Source organism: Vombatus ursinus, unplaced genomic scaffold (assembly GCF_900497805.2).
Source record: "Vombatus ursinus unplaced genomic scaffold, bare-nosed wombat genome assembly UNPS02014770.1, whole genome shotgun sequence".
Lineage (NCBI taxonomy): Eukaryota > Metazoa > Chordata > Mammalia > Diprotodontia > Vombatidae > Vombatus > Vombatus ursinus.
The window spans coordinates 305,610-331,139 of NW_020954548.1; the positions used below are offsets into that span (position 1 = coordinate 305,610).

The following is a 25,530-nucleotide window of genomic DNA, read 5'->3' on the forward strand; positions in this document are numbered from 1 at the left end:
TGCATACAGCTGCAGAGGTGGAAAAGGACAAAGAAATATCAGATCAGAAAATTTGGGCAGAAAACATCTGATTTCCCCTCAACTGCTTGGGAGTTGGTAACATTCAGTTCCAATTCCTAAGAGTGAGGCGTCTGAGACTTTTCTAAGTGCTGTGGAGAGGATCTAGCAACTATAACAGATACAACAAGCAGTCTGCTCTCATTTCTCTTGGCCTTACCATCCCCATCTTCCCCAATGTGTGCATCCTCACGCCATCCTAGTTTAAAAAAACCAGATCTCGTGCCTTCAACTTGCCTCAAAGGGCAACAAAGTCATTAAACTGTTGTCTTGACCTTTAGATCTGTATGAAAAAAAGCTCAAGTTTCTGAAATTGAGTCACTACTCAAAAAATGAAATGCCAGGGACTTCTATAACTTGGTCTGGATCCAGAAAAAGGCAGAGCAGTGCCCTATCAAGAGACACAGGTGCCTCTGAGCCCCTGCTCATCACCTGAGAAGCACATTTTGTCCACTGAATTTTATTATATTTTTTTCTGGCCTCAACAACCCGTGACAATTTTCCTTCTAGTGAGGAGTCAACCCTACGCCCGTGGTTTTCCATAATCAGCAGCTGCAGAAAGCACGCAAACTGACGAAATCTGGCTTTACTGAGTTGGTCCCATCTCCTCACTTCACTGAAACATTTCACAGCTGTGTCTTTGGCTACTCTGTTTCCTTCCCTTACTCCTTAATCCCTTTAATGCCTTTTACTTTTTTAGAGTCTTTTAGTTTCCAAAATACTTTCATATGTATTAATTTGAGCTAATCCAAGAAAGAATAGCAGTTGTGTTCCAAAAAGTCTTAAAATTAAAGAGCGTGCTGGTTTATCTTCTATCTCTCCAACAAACACTTTTTTTAAAGACCAATCTGACTTGTCTTTGTTGGTGCCTGGTACACACATTCACATAGTACTTGACAATTTCCAGAATGCTTTCATCAGAACCACTTTGTCAGGTGGTACAAGAGAGGAAGGATTGGAAATGGGACTGGATTCCCAAGCTTCCCTCAAGCCCACAGCTCCGTCCACTTGGCCATAATGCTTCATAGCTCATGGAACACTGCCCTTACAACAGAGCTGGTGATGTCAGTAAAGCTGTATAAGTATTATCTCCATTTTAAAGATGAGGAAACTAAAGCTAAGAGCAGTGAAATGATGTAACAACAAAAATATGCTACAGCTAACATTTATACAATGCCAAAAGGCATGCAAAGCATTTTTTTTAATCTCATTTAATCCTCACAACAACCCTACGAAGTAGCTGCTATTAACCTGTTTTAGAGATGAGGACACTGAGGCTGCAAGGTTATGTGACTTGTCCAGATTCACAGAGCTTGTAAGTGTCTGAGGCAGGATTCAAAGTATGTCATCCTGGCTCCAAGTCCAGCACTCTCTTCACTACACAACCTAGCTACCCCATGATTTAAGAAGTGGTAGCACTAAGATCTGAATGCATGACAACTAGCTCCATGTTTTACGTTCGTTCCACTAAATTATGAATTTTTAAAAAATACTATTTCATTTTTCCCAATCACATGTAAAAACAATTTTAAACATTCATTTTTAAAAATTTTGAGTTCCAAATTCTTTCCCTTCTTCTCTTCCTTCCCCCCTCCCTGAGACAGTAAGCAATTTGGGTACAGATTATACATGTACAATCATGCAAAACATTTCCATATTAAATCATGGTGTGATGAAAGAAAACACAGACCCCTCCCACACCCCCAAAAACAACACACACACACACACACAAAACCAAAGTGAAAAAAGGCATGCTTTGATCTGCATTCAGACTCCATTAGTTCTTTCTCTGGAAGTGGAGAGCATTTTTCATCATGAGTCCTTTGGAATTGTCTTAGATTGTTGTATTGCTGAGAACAGCTAAGTCATTCACAGTTGATCATCATACTATATTGCTGTTACTGTATATAATGTTCTCTTGGCTCTGCTCACTTCACTTTGCATCAGTTCATATAAGTCTTTCCAGTAAACCACGAATTTCTACAGTGGTACTCAGAGCTCAAAGGAAAGAGAGCTCTGGACATGGCAGAAAGAAGGAAAACAAGTAGTTATATCAGACCTATGCACTTGGAAGTGTCATTAGAGAATTTGGATAGTGTATTTCAGCCCTTGGAGTGAGAGAAGAATTGGATTTAGTCCTATCCCAAAAACTTACTAATTAGTTGTGTGACCACAGGCTTAATATCTGAGACTCAGTTTCCTCCTATACCTCCATTACAGGTTGTTGTGAGGACTATAAACTTTGTCTCTGTATCCCCAGTGTTTGCCCACATTGTCTGGCACATGGTAGTGATTAATAAATGTCAGATGGACTGGACTGAAAGTGCTCTGTGCCAACTCTCTGATTGTACATAGGAGGAAAGTGAGGCCTACAGAGAGGAGGTGACCACTAACCAACTTTCAAAACCACTAAGGGCTAAGAGGAATAGAAGAAAACAACTAAGTGGAGGTGAGACTACAGCAGAAGCTGGAAGCAAACAGGACGGACGTTAAGGCCTGGGACAGCAAGGCAGTGACTAAAAAATTAACCTAGCACTCTGTGTGGCAAGAGCAGTGAAGCTCAGCCAGACTAGAGGAATGGTGGGGCATAACGAGTGAGCCTCCGATCCTGGGGAAGAGAGAGTCAAGAGCCACCCCCCAGCCTCATGGGGGAGATACTCTTGGGTTTCTGCAGAGTGTGCAGCGAGGCTACAATAGGCACAAGACCCCACAGACAGCTCTGCTCACATAGCAATTACTGCTTGGGGGGGGGGGGCCCTCGAGGAGGGGCAGAAGAAGTGAGACAGCAGATAATAAAGCTCTGGAAAAAGAATCAAGAAAGATAGAAGAAGGCAGAGCAGTATGTACTTACACATGGCCATTCTCCAAGGAGTTTTTTCACCTTTTCTAATTCATCTCACAAAGGTGGCAGAAAAATAGCTAAGGACCTAACACATCAAAATTTAATGAATAGAGTCTCAGAGTACAAACCACATTGTTGTAAGGAAGCTCGAAGAACCCAAAGCCTCCAGATTCATACTGCAGGATTAGGCACAGGCAAAAGGATATTCAAACAAATAAACTTCTAAAACACTGGTAATTCCTTCTGACTCAACTCAGTGGACAGGCCAGAGGTTTGGTGGAGGAAAGCGTGGTTAAAAGAAAAGCCAGGGGTCATTATACTCTGGAGCACAGGCTACCCAAAATATGATGGAAATAAACCAGGTGGACCAGGAAGCTAGAGAACTGTAACAGATTCCCCATCCCCCCACCCTTACACATTCCAATTCTCTGCTTTCTGTCATGTACCCCTTTGCCCTCCATCCTCTCCTAGCTCTTTTACTCATCTTTAACAGTACTGGTGAGTTTCATTCAAGTAGTCTGCTCAAGGTCATAAATTGGGCTTTCTGTTTAAATCTGCAGTCCCCAGAAGATTCCCTGCCCAACCCATTCCTCCCGACCCTCTACCACGTCTTGCCAGCAGTGGGCACTTGATACATATTGAAGGACAGCACCTGTCAGAGAGGCATCTATCAGGAGCCACCTGTCTATACTGATTAGCTTTCCCAGGATGCCACCATCTGTGGTGTAGGCCATGACACCTGTCTTAACAACTGCATGAAAAAGGCTAGAAAGTAAGAAAGCCAATCAATGACTATTTCTGGAAGGGGAGGGAACATGTTAGCAGAATATGCCTGGCCTCTTAATAGCCCCAAATTCTTCAAACATAAGTTGGAAAAGAAGCAATATTTCCAGGTCACTTGGCAGTACCACTGCAATATCAGAGGTTTCAGGTCAGGTAAAATCACATTTATGTTCAAAATGACCTCCTCCCCCCATCCTCAACCAGTGCTATGTTCGATTAGGCTTCACTCTCATTAGACTTGACAAGATCTTAGGGCCTGAACATCAGACGGGCCTGACCAATCACCTGGCCTTTATGAGTTGTTACTCCCTCTATTCTTTCCTCTATAATAGGCCATTGAGCCTATAACAGATTTTTCCCTATAGACCATGTTGCAGGTTTGGGTTATGTGCCACCAGCCATGATGGGATATTTTCAAAAAGTACTTGCCAAAGAAAGTCAGTCCTTCCCGTGTCTTATCAAGGCCACAGCTTCTAGACAGACCACTGCTCAGCCAGGTGGCTAGCACCATCTAAGCTCCCTCTGGATCCAAGCTAAAGGGGCACAAACCGAGCATTAGTCTCCTCCCCTCCCCCTATATTACACAAGCCTGCTTTTATCACTCATTTTTTATGGTGAGTGAAGTCCCAGGAACTCCAAGGAAGCTCCTTTAGCTTTATTTATTTTATTTAAATAACATGGACATATAGTTTATTGCCACAATTAAATGGAAAGGGGAAAAAGCTTTAAGAGACCTAATGACAACCCTTTCCCATGAGTCACTGCATCCCATTGGCCAATGTTCCTTGCCCAGAACCACTCCTGCTAGCCCACATTACTGGTTATTTTGTTGCACTATTACCAAAGCTGCTAATAAGCAGTCCATTATCTTCTGCATATTGCTCTGTAGTTTTTTTTTTTCATACTATGCCTACAAAGGAGAGGGCCATACTTCTAGCTCTTTTTTATGAATGGGGAGAATTAAATGACTGGCCCAAGTTGAAACAAACAGAGAAGCAGCCCATGAGAAGGACCAGGGTTGAGCCATCTTTGTTCTCAGAGCTTGAAAAGACCTCAGAAGTCACCTAAGTCCAAGCCCCTACCAGAAACATGAATCTCATCTACAACATTCCTGACAGGTGACCAACCTCTGCTTGAAAATTTCCAGTGATGGAGAACCTTCATTACCCCTGCATCAGTGGACATCAGCTAAAAATTTGATCTTAAGGCAATCAGTCTCTGGGATGAGGCTGACTTAAATCTCTGGATCTGTGACTCCCCAAAGCCTCCCCCTTCTTACTTTTCCCAGTCCATTTGCATGTCTACTCAACATCTGAATGGTGAGAAAGTAATGGAGACAGTACCACAACTGAAGAAACTGGAAGAAATTGAGGCAGAAAATATCACTTGTTGAGTTGGTCAGGGCCAGAAGTGATAGGCAGGTTATAGATGTGTGGCCATCAAAGCTCAGCAAAACAGACCCGGTGGTGTTGCTCTCCCAAGTCAAAGCAGGAGGAAAGGTCAGAAGATCTGAGACCACAGGAGGCAGAGTCTCCCAAAAGACAGAGAGGAATAACCAGGTACTTTTTGGCTTCAGTCCAAGAAGGAGAACCATATATTGGCTCTAGGGCTTCTGCCACAAGGAAGAGGGCAACAAGGACATGGGCTATCCTTGATGACTATTTCTAGCTCTGCTGGGGCTAAAGAAGAAATGTGTCATGTTGCTAAACAAAATTTGCAAGGGAAAAGGGGTCGCTGGTAGCTGCATAACTCTTCAAATGTCTGCTCCAATCACTCAGGACTCTACCTAATAACCCACAGACATTTCTAGCTACTTATCTTTCCTGTATCCCACTCAGACCTGCTTCTACTTCACATGACACATGCCTAGGGCACTTTGAACCAAAGAGGATAACCCTACTGTCCCTAAAAAAGAATTCCAGTTACACTGTCATTTACATTGACATCAGCTGTCAGCATGCAAGGAAAAAAGAATATGAACTAAAAGCCTATTGCTTACCCCAGGTGGAAGGGAGAAGGGACTGATAGGCTGTTTAGACCTGGCACCAAGAGGCCTAGGTTTCCAGACTCATTCTGGATTTCATACTATTGGACTCCTATCACGACACCGGCCCATCATCCAACATCCCATCAGGGAGCAGCAGGCAGGATGATATGAGCCAGTCACCAATCTCTCTAAAATACCACAGGCTCACCTTGCTCTGGTTCCCTTTCAGTTGGACAGGATGCAAAGCAGGGATCACCATCTACCCAGTACTCACTATCATTAGCTGCCCACGTACCCACATGGGCATCAGCACTTAGGTGCATGGCATGTGCTCAGAGGGAACAGTCTCTCTATCTCTATACATCCTTAGGCCATGGTTCTACCAGAAGTCTCTACTACTCACTGTGACTTCCCACAGCACTGAGGGAGTGTGATAACAAAAGGTTCCCATATACTCACCCAGTTCTGCTTTGTTTATGATCTCTCTTGGCTTTATTGCCCAAGAAGGTAAGTCACAATTACATGGTGCAAGGACCTAGGTACTAGTCTAGGAGTGAGAAGTCAGAGACTGAATTGTATCACTGGTTAAATGACACATGTTCCTAAGATAATCCAGTCTCCGAAAATGTATGACAGGTAAAATGATGCTCCCAGCTCACGTTTCCCAGTGGAATGAGGACTTGGCACATGATTACGAGCCTGTATCCCTACTCATTCAGGATTCAAATCACTCTACTAATCTGAAATGCAACAGAAACGCTGTGGAAAGAAGGTCCCATCAAGCCATGTTTCTAAAGGTGGCTCCTTCATATCCAGTGGGGCCCTGAAAGTTCCCTTCTATTTCTTTCACAAAACCTTTCTTTACCTGGCCTAAAATCCACAACTTCAGTCTCTCTCAAGCACTAAGAAAGATGTGTTTTCTTCCTATTTTATATCCTATCTGACCCCTGGCAGCAGAGAACTCCAGTAAGCAGCCTGGAAAAGCTGCCTTTACTGTTGTGGCAGGCAGGGAGCTTTAAATGACATGCTATCATCATCCTGGAGAGGAGAAAATTGAGGTCCAGTGTTTGGTGGCAGAGCTGGGACTAAAACTAACTTTCATGTTAGACTTCATCACCAAAGGAAAAGGAATGGAAAGGCTAGCTAGCTTCTTAGGAAGTCCTACTCAAAAAAAAAAAAAAAAAAGAGCCCAGAAACAGAGGCTTCTTTCAAAGTCATGGAGGCAGTCTAAAGTAGAATCCAGGTGGTCTGCCCTAGAAAGGCATCTTAAAGTGCTTGAATCATTTTAGGGAATCCACTTTTAACATGTTAACAAGCTGGGAAGTTGTACTAGACAGATAAACTAAGTGGGTCTCACATACTCAATGCTTATCATATGAATTTTATTACTTCATCGTTTTTGATGTTCACACTCAATTTAGCCAATGGGAGAATTCTGGCATTTGCCTCTCTCATCCCCTGCTTGATTGGTCAGGGCCTACCACCTGGAGTTCCATCAGCTGACTGGCCAGAAATGCCCTAATTAGGATATTCCACAAAGTTATGTTGAACTGTGCCAAATATGGGTAAATGAATCTCTGAAAGGCACAACTGGTGCTACCATGACCTCCAGGAGAACAGCAACCTGGCAGACATGCTTGGTGAGCTGTCACTGGCCTATGTGATACCTGGACTTAAGTCAGAGATGTGATACTTATGAAAGCCGGGGGGGGAAGGATTCAGACAGACAGAGACATACGGTGACAGAAAAAAGGGGAAGAGACAGAGAGGAAGACAGAGAAAGAGAGATCATCTGCCCAGACATAAAACCACCCACCTTAATATGCCCCCATGAGCAGGGGGATGATAGAGGGGAGGGCAGATTGGGGGAGGGGGTAATCAGAAGCAAACACTTCTGAGGAGGGACGGGGTCAAAAGAGAGAATAGAATAAAGGGGGGTGGTAAGATAGGATGAAGGTAAATATACTTAGTTTTTCACAACATGACTACTATGGAAGTGTTTTGCATGACTACACATTTATAACCTGTAACAAGTTGCTTGCCTTTTCAATGAGGGTGGGAGGGAGGAAGGGAGAAAATTTGGAACCCAAAGTTTTAAAAACACATGTTAAAAAATTGTTTTCACATACAACTGGGAAATAAGATACAGGAAATGGCATATAGAAATCTATCCTGCCCTACAGGAAAATAGAAGGGGAAGGGGATAAGAGAAGGGGAGGAGAGATAGAAAGGAGGGCAGATTAGAGGAAGGGGTATACAGAATGCATGCCATCTTGGGGTGGGGGGAGGGATGAGATAGGGAGAAAATTTGAAACTCAAAATCTTGTGGAAGATATATAAAAAAAAATATGCCCCCATGAGCAAGATCTTTTCATTATTAAGAGGCTACACATTTACTATGGCACCCTTTGTATTGATAGCTTCTCAACATTACAAAAGCCACAATGGCTATATAGTTATTTTATTGTGACCCTCCTCTTTAGTACTGATGGCTTCTCAACACCACATGTAATGGATGCTTGTTTGTTTACTGTTAAATATATATAGCTCATACACATGTATGTGTATATATATTATACATATAAAATACATACATATGTGTGTATACAGTGTGTGCGCATGTGTGCGTATGTGTGCATGTGTGCGTGTAGAACACTTTTATTTCAAGTACCAAATAAATGCTTTCAGGAATCAAAGGTGATTCTACCTGTTACTTTAGAAACCTAAATTAAGATTTAACAAACCAAGCCACAAGTAACAAGAGAAATCTTACCGGTGAAAAGTCATAGTTATCTGAAAGCTCTTATCTGAAAATCTGTCTCAGTTCTGATATAAAAAAAAGACCTATTTTCTGACCTAAATTGACCCTCCAACTGGAATGAAAATCCTAGATTACCCCTTCCACACTCTCTGCCTTAATCTGGGTTATTCCTCAAATCCAAGATTAGCTCTAAGGCAAGAGATGAGCTCCTTTCCTTCCAGACCCCCCTCCCCCAGCATCCTGCAGTCTATCTACAGACTGGTACAGTCTCTGAATGAATACCTCAGGACTACAGTGAGATGCCTCAAGCAGAAACAGTTCCCTATCTCCATTAATTATAACTCATATTTATATAGCACTTTAAGAATTAAAAAGTGCATTCTTCACAACAACCCTGTGAAGTTCAGATATTTAAAAATTCAACAAATATCTATGAGGATAAAAAGACAAAAACACAAGTCTCTAACCTTACAGAGCTTGCACTCTATATAGAGTATAAGTATTATTACATACCTATTTTACAAGTAAGGTCTTTGAGGTTCAAGTGATTTGTCCATGACTACATTAGGATTAATTGTCTGGAGTGGGATTTGAACCCAGATCTTTTGATTACAAAAGCAGCATTCAATGTAATAAGCCATGTTGACTTTTGGTTCCACACAGAAAAAGTGACTAGATTCAATCTAATCTCTACTCTCACATGTACAGAGGAAGCCCTAGATCTCATGTTTTTTCAGTGACAAGAGAAGTTTCCTGTAATAGCATCTTCATCAATATCCAATAATATCTCAATGAATACATGATCAGATGTTTATCTAAATTGAGAGGGTATTTCCTACTCCTTTACTGTGACTCAATTTAGCCTTCAGCCTGGGACAATATGACATAACAGAGTCAGAAGACTTGGATGTGAATCATATCTTAGACAGTTTTGTGATTATAGGCAAGTCACTTTACTTTTCAAAGTTTCCTCATCTATAAAATGGGGTTAATGATACTTATGCTATTTTTTCTCACAGGACTGTTGTAAAGAAAGCAACAAATATGTTATCATCGTTGTCGTCGTCGTCATCATCATCCTCATCATCATCATCCAGCTTGGTAAACTTTGCTCAGCCTAGGACACAATGATACCAAGTGGGGACTCCTTTGAGCATAGGTCCCAGTCCTGACACTGAAAAGTGGCCTAAGCATGGCCAGTATCCCTCCCTTTATAACCTGCTTTCTGCAACCACAGAGTAAGGTAAGGGATCTTACTGGCTCAAAGATGCTCAGGAAAGTAGCAAGTGACAGAGGGAAGAGGAGCCAGAGGGCAATGCAGAATCCAAGCACCACCATGTCACCTTTTCAGTTTTGTCCAGAAAGTTTTTACGGAAAGAGGCAAGAATTACAGTGGCCTTATATTCTCTGACCAATGCCTTGTCAAAGAACTGGACAGGGCCTATAAGGGGCTGCCTGAATCCTGATGTTCTCCCTTTTAATGGGGGAGTATTCTTTTTCTCCTTCCTTTTCTGAGAAGGCAGCTGCTCAGGTATTCGGCAAAGAGGATAAGAAACTGAACACCCTGGAACATCTTCAGGACACTGGAACCATGAATTCTTTCCTCCTCAAATATTCTGTCCCAAAGACCAAAATAAAGCCAATAAGTGGACACACGACCAACCTCTTTCCTTGTTTTCCCAACAAAAATCTTTGTCATAAGTCAAGTAAAGATGCATTCTGCAGTATGGTTTGGACGGCTGAGGTGAAATTTCCTGGCTCTTGCCTATCATAACAACTGAGCTAATATTCATTACTCAGCCGGTACCAAAGCACATTAAGGTTACTGGGTATAACTGGCTGGATACATCTAAGTTCTTTCAAAAACTGTCCAAGTTTATGAAAGAATATAGGTCAAAGAATCTGGAATCAAAAACCACTGCTCTGATTAAATACCATCCTTCTTCCTACCAGTCTCCCACTTAAGGATCAGTAGCCACCCAATCCACTTGGTTTTGACTAAGAGAAAATAAACAGTTGCAGCCCTGTATAAAGTCCTGGGCATATCAATATATCAAGGGGAGCAAAATTTGACTCCAGGGAGGACACGGAATCTGTTTGCTAGCTTGACACTATGAAATATACTGACTTTTGACTAAATGTTCCTCCCTTCTAAGAACATTCCATTACCATGCAATCACCAATTTATTTCACTTTGTGTCCAAAGGACAAGGTTATACAAGGCCAATAGGAATACACACATGAGCATGCTAAGTGGAATACATATACAAATATAGCTAAGACTATCAATGTTGCCAAAGATCCCTAAATTGTATTCCATAAGAGATGTGGACTCTAGACTGAAACATGGCATTCACTCATTCAAAAAACATTTAACATTTACCCAGTATCTATTTCATCCAAGTAAGGTATTCTGAAGGAGACAGGATGAATGAGAATCACAGAATATCAGCAATGGAAGGCACCTTGGAAGCCATCTAAACCAAAGAGTATCCAAGAGTATCCAGCCAAAGATCTCCTCTACATCAGACACAACAAGTGGTCACCCAGCCTTTGTCTGAAGACTACCAGGGAAAGGAAATCTACTATCTCCAAAGGCATACCATTCTAATTTTAGATAACTCTTTTAGGAAGACACAGTTCCTGTGTTCAAGGATATCCAATCTAATAGAGAAATAATACATATAGATAATAAACATAACAAAGTAGGATCACAGGATTTAGAGATAGAAACCACTGAAGGCACCTACTCCAGTCTCTTTATTTGACAAAGGCAGAAACCAAGGCCCAGAAAGGTTAAGTGATTTATCCAGGATCACAGCTAGTAAACATCAGACCCAGGATTTAAACTCAGGTCCTTTGAGCAGACTATAAGACAAATGAGTAAATGAGGTATTAGGACCCAGTAACTAGTACTAACAACTAGGTACGTAAGAAAATAGTTTAAAGACAAGAGAGATTACTTCCAGTTAGGAGGGGATCAGAGAAAGTCTCATGGAAGAGGTAGTATCTGAGATGCACCTTGAAGAATAAGGGAAGATTTCAATAGGCAGAGGAGAGAAGGAACTTCAAGCACAAGGAATGGTATGGGTAACAGCACAGAGGTCAAAAAGCAGGCAACATCAATAAAATAGTGAGTAGTCTAGCTTGGTTACATCACACAGTACGTGAAAAGGAGTAGTAGATGAGGAAAGGTAGGTTAGGGTCAGAATGTCAAGGGCCTTGAATGCCAGGCTAAAAAGCTTGTACTTAATTTGTTAGAGAACCATTTGAAAGATCAGCAGGACTGTTATCTTGGGGGCTGGGTGTACAGACATGAAATCAGCAGGAAAAGCCAAATCAATCCCTGAACACTGCAGCACTCTCAAATTGACTGTACCTTACTCTATTTCCTTCTTGTTCGATGGGCCCCAGGGACCAGCAGGATACAGGGCCAAGCTAACAAGAACCAACAGAGCTGAACATTTCTCTTTCTATTAACTTAAAAAAACCCCAGAACCACTTATTTCCAAATACAGAATACAGGTTTGGCTGAAACTTCATTCTGCATTGTTTCACCTGGGAACGGCAAGTTCTTTGATAGATGGGCTGAAAAGATGACATGCACTGCAGATGTCTCTAAAAGTCACTCTGTATCCTTTGCTCCAAAGAGAAGTCGGATATCAGCAATAAAGCTCAGTGGGCTAAACAGGATAAGAAACTCAGGGGCTATTTGTTCTGTTTCTGCCCCTCACTTGTCTAAGATCTTCAATGTCCGCAGTGGGACCACAGGGCCAGTTCTGATACATTGGGGTTCAACGCTGATGAGATAACAGCTGAGAATAATATACTCTTCAACAAAAAGCCACTAGATTTCTCTGGAGTTCTAAAATAATACACAATCCAGTGGTATCTTCTCTTCTCCTGATTACAGCGAGGAACTTCTGGTCAAGCCTCTCTTGGGTTAGTTTTACCCAGAAATCCAGAACTCCTTATTTCAAAGAAGTAAAGTTGAGCCCTCTTCTGAAATTCTAAGAAGCCCCAATCAACATCACTCTTCTCTTTAACACAGTCTAATTTAGATGGTCTCCAAGTATAAGATCAAGCTCAGGGGAAACTTCCCCAAAAACATTGCTCAGAGGCCCTGATGGACTCTCTCCTCACCTCTGCCTCAAAGCTCAGCTCAAATACCAACCACTACCTGAGGCCTTTTGGGATCCTCTCAGTTGCTAGCAACCCTACCCCTCAGTTACTTTGTATATATACTTATATGGGTATGTGTTCTCTCTCCCCATAAACCATAAGCTCCTTGAGGGCAAGGACTGTTTTATTTATGTCTTTGCATCCCTAGCACCTACAACAGTGCCTGTCACATAGTGGGCACTTAATAAATGCTTGTTGAGTATCTGATTGATTCCAGCTGCGGGGACATTCATCTCGGCAATTTTTACTTGGTCCCAGGCCTGGTTTGTGGGCGTGGTGCTGCTCAGTTACCGGACATCTGAAATGGGGTGAGGGCTAATAGTTTGTGCTTCTTTCCAAGGTTTGAAATAAAACCTCAGAATTTAGAAGAGCATAAATCCAGCCATCCTTACAAAGAAGTAAACAGATGAGAATGAATGGCATAAGTTACCAATTAAAAGAGAAAGTGGGATATGTAAGGCTCTAACCATTACTGAATAAAATATTTCTTCATGGAAACAAGGTAGAGACAGATTCGATCAAGTCCAAACAGTTAACTCTTGAAGAGGCTCTAGCATGCAATGATCTCAGCAGCTGAGAGGAAAGGCAAAACAGCTACATCAACGAGACAAGTCCAGCCAGAATGCTCACACAGCAACAGTAAGCAGTCTCAACATAAGGCCACACCAGTGCCCAAACACTGGATAAAGCAAGCTGCTATTTCTAAAAAGCATTCCCACTATTCAGATCTAAGTAGAACCAGTCTTCTCTCTTGAAGTAAGCAACTATAAAAAAGCAGGCATTTATTCGAGCCCCCACAGATGGTGAGCACAAACATGGCAGCCTCATCAGCAAGGGCCAGCATATCAAGATGCCTTCAACATACCTCTCAACTAGCCAGGGATGAAATAGAGGGCTGGACAACCTCTAGGAACCAATTTCCCCAAATGACATAGTTTGGGGAAAGAGGGAAGCAGGGAAGGCTTAAAAGAGCCAGTCAGCTAATGGAAGGTAAGACTTGAAATGCATCTCTGGTGGGAAAATCCTAAGAAAATAGCCAGTGAAAAAGTAGCATGGGTATTTCTTAGGGAGTTCCCAGACTACCTTTGGGCAAGATGGAGATAACAACGGAGAACTATGCATCAGTGATCTTGGTGCCTGAAAATAACTCAATACTATTTATCTACAGATACTTTGATGACAAGGAAGAAAAAAGAAGCACAAAGGAAAATACAAAAACTTCCTTTGTGAGGGGTTTGTTCTGAGGAATCTCTCCTCTTCTATCTTTTTTTTAATGATCTCCTTTTTGGAACAGACCCCCTCCCCCCAGGGCTGAAGCTGATTCCAGCCCTGCTGTCCCACTATCTTGGGGGCCAGGGGCCAGTTGAGAGGTATGCCACAAGCCTCCTTCCCCTACTTTCTTACCTTCGTGCCCTGGGATGTAAGTGCTGATGCTGCCGAGTTATTAGGGCACTTTCCCACACAGGACCACTGTGGCTACTCCTATACCAGCCTGTAGCCGGGTGCCCGGGATAGGATGGGCTAGTGAAGCCGTGGTCTGATTCCGTCTCTGCAGCCAACGAGGAAGCTGAGCTCCCCATGTCACCCCCAACCTGGGCCCAGCCAAGAATTATCCCAGATTAGGTCCAGGCGCGTGTAGTCGGGTGGAAAGGGTGAGGATTGGAGGCATGGACAGGCAGAAAGTTCCCAACACTGGAGAAAGGGAGGTCGATTCTGATTAAAGTAAAAAAAAAAGAGAAAAGAAACAAAAAGAAGAAAAAAAAGAAAAAAGAAACAAAGTATGATTTAAATGAATAAAGTTTTCAGAAGCTTCATGAAGAATTCTCTGAAGGGATCATGCTTGCATACTAAGGTGACTAAATAAGTCAAAGTTTTAAGATTTGGAGTAGTGAAGATAAAGGCATGTGACTGAAACAGTGGGCACAGGGGTCCTGAAGAGTCAATAAGTCATACCCCAGTGCAATAGGCCTCCACACTACTAGTTCCTATGACTAATACCAGCAGTGGTACAGGCAGTAGGACCAATGCAATGAGACTATTATTTCAATTCAACATATATTTACTTAGTACATAATATACACATATATGTATATGTATATGCATGTTCATACATGTATGTGCATATGAGTACATGTGTATGTGTGTATACCTATATGTATACATGCATTTATGTGTGTGTGTATATATATATATATATACACACACACACATATATATACACACATATATTTTCCCCAATTTACCAAGCCCATCAACCCACATCTCCTATAACTAACTTCAAACTAAAACCATTCCAAACCCAAGGGCAGCCAGCTCTCTAGCAAAAGTAGGGTATTAAATGTTGAAAGCAGACAGGTAGCAGGATCCAAAGAAGGTCTTATGGACTGCAAGATCAGCCCAAGGTAAATTGGGTGACTCATGGAGAATGTAAATTCTTCCAACCAAACTCAACCTGGCATTTTACACAATGCTTCCAACTCACTGAAAACACTGCCTTCATCTCCAGGAAAAGTCAAAATTACAAGAACGTTAATTTCTCCATCCCCCTGCTCTACCCTTTCCCATAAAAATATGACCCAATCCTCTCATTCTCTGTTTGGAAGTGAGGTAGCATGGTGTAGTGGGAAGAGCCCAGGGTTTAGAACTTGAAGACCTGGGTTTCAATCCTGGCTCAGATACTTACCAGCTACATGACAGACAACAGACAAACAAGTCACTTAAGCTCACTAAGTTTGAATTTCTGCATCTGTAAAACTGGGGAAATAATACCTATAGTACCTACCTCACAGGGAGGTTTTGAGGGTTTTGATGTATGTGTATATATCTGTGTGTGAGTGAGAGACAGTGTTTATTTTACCAGACCTATGATTTCATCCTTGTAGGGAGAGTGAGTAAACTCATTCTACCAACAGAGACCAGCAACTGGTTTGTAACTCATAGTCTTAGAGTGTTGCCTGTGGCACTGAGAGGTTGTGACTCATTCAGGTCACACAGCCAGCATGGTTCAGAGACAGGATCTGAATCCAGACTTCCCTGACACTGAGGCCAGCTTTCTTTATGCCATGCTGCTTCTCCAAAGAATAGTTGTGAGAACCAAATTAGATAATACAGTCTATGTGTGGTACTGTGGAAAGGGTGCTAGCTTTAGAAACTCTAATTCAGATCCTTGTAAGTCACTTCCCCTTTCTAGGCCTCACTTTTCTCATCTATAAAACTAGAGGACTGAACTCAAAGGTCTTGTCCAGTTGTACATGAATGATCTAGATAAAGTACTTTGCAAACCTTAAATGAACTACATAGTGTCATCTCTTACTGTCATTCTAATACAGCCATGCGTCACATTTCCTGAATAGGTAAATACAAAGAGTTTGAATAAATAAATAAACCAACACTTTTTTTCTGATTGGAGGAAAAGGAATCATATCATTTAGATTTATGACAGAATAAAAGGATCAAGGGAACATATAACTGAGCTAAAAAGGAGAAACAAAGGAAAAAATTAGCACAGCTGAGCTTATCCAACTGCCCACCATAATTCAGAAAGACCTTTATGAAGAAGCTATTTAATGCAATCAAAGAGACAAAGAACCTGGAAAATGCAGTGCTTGAGAGTATCAAGTGAGAACTCTGAAGGGTGTCCCAGCCTATTCTCTTGCATCTGGCATGAGAGGTAGCCATGGCTGACAGATTATTACCAGGGTGACTAACAGCAGCAACTTCCATTCATAGAGTGCTTTATATTTTACAAAGCATTTTCTTGACAACAACCTGTTATCACCACTTTACAAGTGACGAAACTGAGGTCCAGAGAAGTAGGTGACCTACCCACGATTACGAAGCTAATAAATTATCAGATCAAGGAATCAAACCCAGGACTCCTGCCTTCTCCTCCCAGCATACATCCCAATAAATCATGCTGCTTAGTGGCCAACGTATTCAGATAAGGTTCATGGACAATATCCACCTCAACTTCTCAAACAACTAGAAAGCAATTTCTTCTCCCCAGATTCCCCCTCCCTATTTAGTAAATGCTAAAATCCATGTGCTAGAACCAGAAACTGAATAAAGTAAGGAAGGGGATTTATTATTCCTTCAAAATTAACTGACTCAACAGAGCGTCTTACATCCAAATGACATAACTTAAGAATAAAATTTGGAACAGAACATACTTTAGGAGCTATCGATTGTTTCCGTACAATTTTGACAACATTCATGCAGCCCAAATTACCCAAACCTCCAGTAGTCCTGGTGCCTCAAGGCCCAGGAAACATTTAATCATCAAGTCTGGCAACTTCTAACCCACCTGGGACTAATGAGTGGGGAAAGCTTACTTACATGTAAGGAAGGGATAGAAATAAACTCAAAGCCAGATAGATTTAAAGAAAGATAACAGACTTAAGCAGAGGAGGCAGGCTTGCAAATGCCTTTGACTTCTCAGGTAAAGCTGCCCAATTCTGGAAAGTGACAAAGGAGACTACTCCAGCTCACTCTTGATAGCAAACAGAAGGGACTCTTCATTCAAAAGTAAAAGAACTGAAGGTAATTGTGTCCTTTCCTCTTTGAAAACATACACTAACTCACATCACACATACACCTCTGAGGCAAAAATTCTAATCAAAGATGGTACAACATTACAGGCCAGTAAGAAAAGGACCACATCCTTCTCTTCAAGAAAAGCACCATATTAGTCACCTTTCCTACAGTAGAAAGGAGTTGGATTTCTAGCAGCATAGCTGACCAAAGTGAGAAAACCCAGTAGTTCTCATTACTATACAATTTGAGGAGAGTATCATCCTATTTGGTACCTTGAGGTTTCCCTCTTGAAAATGAAGCCAATTCTTAGCCCCTCCCAATACACTGCCCTTATGTTATTCCCTTAATGAGAATCCTTCAGCTGGCATTCAAAGTTCTTTCCAGCCTACCTCTAACCTCTGATAGCCTTATCTATCTATACCTTTTTGAGTATTCTACATTCCAACTGAATTTCTGGCTGTCCCTCTTGCTCTCTGACCATCTCTGTGCCTCGTGGTTAATGACATCCCTTAGGCCTAAAAATGGACCTCCTCCATTTCACATCTCTGCTTCCAGCTCTCAACCCCCCTTGAAATCCCTTCCTTCCTCCAATGACCAACCCAGGTAACTTCCTGCAGAAAGCTTTCTTCATCCCTGCAGTGGGGAGTGATCTCTCCTAATACTTTGTCTGAACTTGTCCTTTGCCCTTACCACATTCTAATTTGTATTGCAGCTATCCAAAGACATGTCCTATTTCCCTTGTAATAGACTGTAAACTCCTTGAGAATGGCTGCCTTGTTTCATCTTTGAGCATATACACTTTAGCAGAATTTAATAAATGTTTGTTGAATTGGACTGAAAATTAGGAATATAAGATTACTGCTATACTTCGAACTCTAGGCACTCTATTTAGTAGTATCACATTGCAGGAATCACACTGCAAAGCTGAGGAATAGGGAAAGAGAAGGGCTCCCCTGTGATAAAGATCTCTTGAATAGATGTGAAAGTCAAGTTGATTCACTGAGGCCACTGCTGGCAAACACACTGCTGGGACCTCCTCTCTGACTCTCATCTTCCTTTGCTCCCTTTCTCTACACCTGCTGTTCACCTGCTCCTTGCCTTTCTTGACCATCAGGTTTTACAAAGTCAGTCCAAGAGGGAAAAAAAAAGTCAGTCACTCCAGCCAAGAAAGAGACTTTGGCCAGGAGGCCTGCTTTAAGGCTGCTTAGGAACAAAATTCTGCTTGTGGTAGTGCTGGGTGTGGAAAGAGAGCTATAAATAGATACAGGATAACCCAAGCTAAGCTGGAGTTACTCTTGGGACAGATTTAGTTTCACACCAGCAATTGTTCTGTGAAACAGAGACTGCTCTCTGGTCAGTAAAACTTATCTCTGGTTAGTCTAGAATCCTGCAACAAGACTGTTCTAGTAAGCTGACAAACTGTATGTTCCCTAATCTCAAGATATCCTTGTTTTTCTTTGTAACCTTCCTATCCCCAGAACAACATGTTAGACATAATAGATGCTTAATAAAAATATTTACTGAATGAATGAGGCCTATTTCAGGAGGAAAATAATTCAAATTTACAAATAAATGAGCCAAATTGTTCCACAAAATGGTGACTGCACAGAATTCACAGTTATTCTCTATGCCTAAGGCTGCTGGACAATAATGGGTTAAAATAAAATCGAACCAGAAAGAATAACTCATCACCTGAATCTGCCTCTCACAAAGCAAAATCGAGGCAGTGTTTGTGCTGAAGCACCTCACATTCACTGGTTTGTAAGATTCCCAAATCAGTAAGCATCTCTTCTCCCACTCACCTCCCTCCCTGTATGAACCAAAGGGTTGCTCCCAACAGAGACAAACAGCACTGCTATGTTTTAACAAGAGAGGATGCAGAAATCTGAGTAGAACTGCTTTCTCAGAGCAGAAATGGAGTGGGAAAGAAAGAGTGAGAGGCAAGGTTCGAGGTGGGCACGTTCCCAGTTTCCATTCCACCTCCTCCAACAAATCACCAGATAAATGGTGAATAGCAAAATGCCCTGACTTGGCAGGATCCCTGGCTGGAGGCAGCAGGAAGAAGGCTCTAGGAGGGCTGGAAAGTGGAAGAGATGAATGGGCGGGGGGGAGGGGGAACAACAGACCAACAGGGAGAGTTCCTTTCTTTTATTATTTCTAAACACAATGATGACTGGTTTTCACAGGTTCTCATTAATTGCTTCTGAAATGTTATTTTCCAAGTAAGAAATTGATTTTATCCCTCCCCCACTTCCAAGCCCCCAGTAATTTGCCACTTCTTTTTCTCCCTCTTCCTCCTTAAGAGAAAAAAATTGAACCGTAGACCCATTTTTCAGTGGGAGGAGGGAAGTGGGAAGCAAAAAAGGTGTCTCAGGGAGGGGAATGTTCTCTGCCCTCTGGCAGACTTCAATAGCTGCTTCTAGTTCTTTCACCAGGTCCTCATGCCCCTTCCACCTCCACAGCCCACTTTTCCAGGAAACCAGTGAAACACAAAGCCTTTCCCCTGAAGCTGGTGGAGGAGAAAGAGCAGTGGAGTCAGAAGACTGGATTTGCATCCCAGTTCCAACCCTTTAGGACTACACAAGTTATTTAATCTCTCTGAGGTTCAGTTGCTTCATGCATAAAATGGGAATGCTACTCTTGAACTATCTACCTCACAAGGTTGCTGTGAGGAAAGTGCTTTGTGAAGCTTTATGGACATCTGGGTTATTACTATTATTATGAATAACATTGATGCTTAATCTTCCTAAATCCACTTCCCAGGGGAGAAATGGTTTAAGTGGCGCCATACCAGCTAAGCTTTCTCTGAGGCTGCAGATTTAACCAAATACCTTCTACCAGAACTCAGAGGAGAGATATGGGAAAGGAGATTTTGGTTAAGAAAGCAGAGGAGGGACATGTGCTAGTCAGAAATATGGGAGGAAAAAATATCCAATTAGAGATACTTACAAAGCCCTTTCCTTGAGAAGCTAAAAAATATACACGCAAACACAACTGTCATCTCAAAAATCTGGTTTGTGGTGATAGCAGAAGCCAAGCAATAGAGCTCCCTACTATGGACACTTCACTATCTCTCTTAGAAAAAGTGAAGGGGAAATCCTCCCCTCTCCAGACAGACATTCACTACCTCTAAGAGATAAGGAGAGCCTATGCCCACAAAGAAGGTATGACAAATTTAAGGCAGCTACACCATGATGCAACCAATCCCACAATCCTTTCATAGAAGGCTTTTCATTTGGTAAGAAGATTCTGCCCCAAAAGGGAGGTGTGGGTCTTTCTCACCAACCCTTTCTGTAATGTGACCTGTCACCTCCAGGAGAGGGCACTTGCTTTGCACAATCACACAGCTAGAGCTACAGGAGACCCACAGATTTGCCCCACCAGTTCCCTTCTCGGCAAGCAGATCAGAGGTAAAAGTTGCTTGATTAAGCAGAGAAGGGCTTTGAGGAGAAAAGGAACATACAAATAAGGCTTAAGAGGTCTGGAAATGGTGAAGGACTGGAGCCCTCATCAGCCCCACACTGCCTATTTAGAGATTGAATCATACTCACTTCCTATTTTTCTAGTTTCATCTAGTTTAGAGGAGTTTCAGTGGTCACAGAGAAGTTGATTGATTTGCCCAGAATCACATGGCCATTATATGGCAGAGATGATACGTGAATTCAAGTCTTCTTGATTCTGATGCTGGCTGGCCATTCTGCCAGGGGCTTCCCTAACTTGTTATATGCTTGCAAACAGTTGAGTATATATCTTCTGAAGAGAGACTGCTGAGGAAATCCATTGTCTGAAGGGAGATGAGGCACTCCTTCATCCATACACTCTCTCTCCTGGATGCCTCTAACAACAAAATTCTAACCTTAGGGCTAGAGAATTCAGTCCATGAACATACTCTATGAAGTGTCCACAAAGTCTACATATCCCCACCCACACAATATCCATAGTAGCAAATACCCTGTGTTGCAAATCTTGAGGATACAAAGGGTAGACACAAAATGACACTAAATGTCATTGGAGAAGGGAGGAGGAAAAAGTTGCTTAAAATCACAGGAGTAAGCGGTGGAGAACCAGGAACAGCCAAAGAAGAAAGTTATTGTTCCAACACACTTCAGGCCAAAGACAGTGGGGTTGAGGATCAAAGTATGTACAAACTGACTTCTCCTGCTCTTAAAAAAAAAAAATAGCAAGATCAGTGCTAAATCACCAACTTTTAATTTTGAACTAGAGATTTCTTAGATGCTCATAGCAACTTCTTTCTCTATGTTATGACCAGGTTTATATGCCTGGTTGACAGTCTGATATCCTCTACAAGAGCACAAAGCAGAAAAGTAATTAAAATTGAGGACTTCTCTGGAATCACCATTCAAACAAATTCATGGACATGATAGATATCCAGAGTGTATAAAGGACAATTAGGTGTTCCCTTCCAAAAAGGCCAATAAAGATTTGGAAGTATACACCTTAGCTTGATATTCCTTACTACCCAATGACACTAAAAGTAAGGTCTGGAATGAAGCCCTGAAGACCACTCCTAGGAGAAACCTAAAGAGAAAATTATGTATCTTGCAAATTCACACAAATCAGTGTTCCTAGAAATATAAAAGACCCTCTCTACTAAGAATAACAATATTAAAGTTTCTTCCCTGTGGTGAACACAAAGTTACCATGGTTTGGCCAGATGAGTTTAACCAGTGGCAACTGCATCTGACCTAAAAGACCAACTTCAAAAACCTGGTCAACACTTGGATCATCAAGAGAAAATACTAACATAAAAAGGATACTGGTATTTCTAATGTCAACCTACAGCATTTGAATATTGTATAAAGTACTAACAAAAACAAGCGTGGGTTGGTATGATGTGCCTCATTAGGAAGATCTAAATATCATAAAAGCTATCACAAAAAAGGAGGAAAAAACCCAATACACCAGGCAACAGTGCTCTAATTACCATAAACTTTCACCTAGGTTTCTAATTTCCAAATACTTATCAATTCAATTTCTACATCTTACAGACAGCTGAGCAGAACCCTTATGTTTTTCCCCAGTTACTAAAGCCAGTTTCAACTGCATGACACCCTCACAAAATCCTACCACATAGTACCTTATGAATACCTATTATAGTTCACTTGCATTTAGAATGAAGATATATACTCAAGTGTTTGCAAGCATATAACAAGTTAGGGTAGCAGCTGGCAGAATGGCCAACCAGCAACAGAATCAAGAAGACTTGAGTTCACGTTATCATCTCTGCCATAAAATGGCCATGTGATTCTGGGCAAATCAATCAATTTCTCTGTGAGCACTGAAACTCCTCTAATTATAAGCTGCAAAGTACTTGCCAATCAGCATAGATAGAGGGAGTCTCCTTCTCTAGGAATTCCCCACATCAATGGAATCACAGGTCTTCACCAACACCGCCACCCTCCCTCACAAAATATATATGTGTATATATATATATATATATATATATATATGTAATTTATAGGCAGCATTTATAGGTTTCTCAATGGGGCCTATGTGTATATGTATATGTATATGCAAATATACATACACATATATGGAGGGAGGGAGAAATAAAAACAAGAAGGACAGAGAGGAAGAAAGAGAAATATAGCTGGCTCTCCTAAGGACCCCCTCCCCCAACAAGGGTTGGCCAGTGAGAAACTTGTGGCTTTTCCCTTCCATTTCTTCTTGTTCCAGAAGCCCCCCTGCTCACTTGACAAAGGCCATGTATGAGACTATCTCTATATACGGACCAGCTGCTGTGCTGATTGGTGATGCCTGCTGGAAGCTGTATTGCCTGGAAAATGATATCCAGTCTAATGGTCAGATACCAAGTGAGGTACCACTGAGGAAGAAGATAATTCCTTCAACATCGTCAGTGAAACAGGCTCTGGTAAACAGGTCCCCAGAACAGTATTTGCAGAAATAGAACCAAATGTCATTGATAAACTGCCAGTTTCCACTCTGAGCAGCTGATCAACAACAAGGAAGATTCTGCTAATGACCATACCTGAGATCCTTCCACTATCAGCATCATTGATCCAGTTCTGGAAAGGATACAGGAGCTTGCTAATCTGTGCATAGGTCTTCAAGCCTTCTTTGTTTTCCAGAGTTTTGAAGGTAGGACTGGGTCTGATTTCAGCCGTCTGCTGTGTGTCCCTTGATTATGGCAAGAAGTGAAAGCTAGAGTTCTCCATTTACCCAGGTTTCCACAGCTATAGTTAAGCCCATCAACGACACTGATCACTCACACCAACCAGAGGCATTGATTGTGCCTTCATGGCAGATGATCACGCTACCTTAGACATTAAACACTCAACCTACACAAACCTGAATCACCTTAATCAAATTTTGTCTTCTATTACTGCTTCTCTTTGATTTTTGTGTCCTGAATCTCAATTTGACAGAATTCCAGACCAACCTCATACCATATCCCAAGATTCACTTTTTTCTGGCCACAGAAGCCTCAATCATTTCTGCTAAGAACGTCTCCTATGAGCAGCAGACTGTAGCAGAGATCACCAATGCTTTCTCTGAGTCAGCTAACCAAATGGTGAAGTATGACCGTCACCACAGAAAATATATGGCTTACTGACTGTTGTACTGTGGTGATGTGGTTCCCAAAAATGTTACTGTCACCATCAAGGCAAGGTATGGCATCCAGTTCGTGGACTGGTGCTCAACTGGCTTCAAGGTTGGCATTGATGACCAGCTTTGCACTAGGTTTCCTGGGAAGACCTGGCCAAGCTACATCAGGGATGGGTGCATGCTGAACAACACTCTTCAGCTGCTGAGGCCTGAGCTTTCTTGGACTACAAGTTTAACTTGATGTATGCCAAGCATACCATTGTTCAACAGCATGTAGAGGAGGGGACAGAAAGGAGAAAGGTCTCTGAAGCACATAAGGACATGGTTGTCCTATAAAGGATTCTGAAGAAGTTGGAGCAGACACTACTGAAGGGGAAGATGAACGTGAGAAATATTAATTTATGTTATTTTTCATACTATCTGTGTTTTTCTGTCCTATGAAAATATCTTTTGTTGTTAATTAGTTGTCAATCAATAAAAGTATAATTGCAAAATAAAATAAATTATATAGATATGTCTACAAATATAGATAACCTTCTCCATACAGGCAAGCACTAAAAAAAAAATGTGTTGTCCTTTCTATAAGATGATACTACTAACTCATGGTCAAAAAGATGGGCCAGCTGGGTTTCAAAACTCCGTGCCTCATAAATGGATGAAAATTTTGATTAAGATCATAGGCTGTTATAATAGAAAGGAGCCTTGAAGATCATCTAGTCCAACTCTCTTGTTTTGCAAATGAGGGAAGTAAAGCTAAGATTTAGGGGAAGTGACTTAACCAAGGTCATACTACTAGTTGGCTTCAGAGCCAGAACTGAAACTTCGGTCTTATAGCCTCCAGATCAGTGCTCCTTCTCAGATGTCTTTTTCCAGTAATGATGATGCACTTGCATACTACAGTTTCATCCTCTTCACAGACAGCTGGCCTGCATCAAAGGGTGCATTCTGTAGCCACAGAGGAGTTTTGTCTTGTTTTGTTTTTCTCCAGATGTTTCATTGTTAGATCATTTCATGAGTATCTTCATATCCATGCTGCCAATCACCTCTGATGAATTGTTATCAAATTTCTCCTCTCATCTTATAGCATTCTGTTGGAAAAGAACTCCTCTGCCCGAGTCAAAATAAAGTAACACCTAAATATGACCAGCATATTCAATTCAACTATGTGCACAGTGATAAGTATTGTGATTACAAAGACGGGAAAAAGTTAAAAAAAAAAAAGACCTCAAACAACTTACAATCTGATAGGGAAGATAAAATACACACTAATAATACAAGTTAAAATGTGATAAGTACATCCGAGAGGTAATAGGTACTATGGACTGAATTATGGAGGGTCCTACTTCCTAAATCAAAGCTGAAACAACTGATAAACCAGCTGGACCAGCCAAGATGGCACGTCTCAGGGATTTGCTGCAAATAATCTAGGACTAGTGCAAACCACAAACCAAAGCTTGACCAATAATTAGACCAAACACGTAGCCAAAGAAAGAAAAGTCAAAGACATTACAAAGTCTTGGTTAATACGGTGGCCAAATACCAGGAAAACCAGAGTTGAAAAGGTGTTCGCTGATTTGCATCATTACATCCATTTAACAAATAGTTACAGGTTATCTACCATATGCAAGACACTGTCCTAAGCACTTAGCAGGATAGAAAATATAGTCTCTGCCCAAGAAGTTTACAACTACTAATTTCTATGTCATTGCTCCGTGGGAAGAGCAACAGAAAATTGATAAATTTGGGGAATTAATCTGATCTCATACACATCATCCCACCTAGTGCTCCAATAATAAT

General features: G+C 41.5%; 1 protein-coding gene and 1 pseudogene across 3 annotated transcripts in view; one reads left to right on the top strand and one right to left on the bottom strand.

Moving 5' to 3' along the window:
• LOC114043737 (calpain-15-like) overlaps positions 1-25,530 on the bottom strand; it is a 98,436-nt gene that overhangs the window by 51,613 nt on the left and 21,293 nt on the right. For 2 of the 3 annotated variants that reach the window (XM_027862899.1, XM_027862902.1), the window contains exon 2: positions 14,017-14,325. The exons of the other annotated variant lie outside the window; for it this stretch is intronic. In XM_027862899.1, the coding sequence (XP_027718700.1) occupies positions 14,017-14,192 (176 nt within the window). In that variant the 5' untranslated portion in view covers positions 14,193-14,325. The remainder of the gene's footprint in view (positions 1-14,016; positions 14,326-25,530) is intronic. 3 annotated transcript variants of the gene reach the window in all.
• LOC114043738 lies at positions 22,871-24,131 on the top strand (annotated as a pseudogene).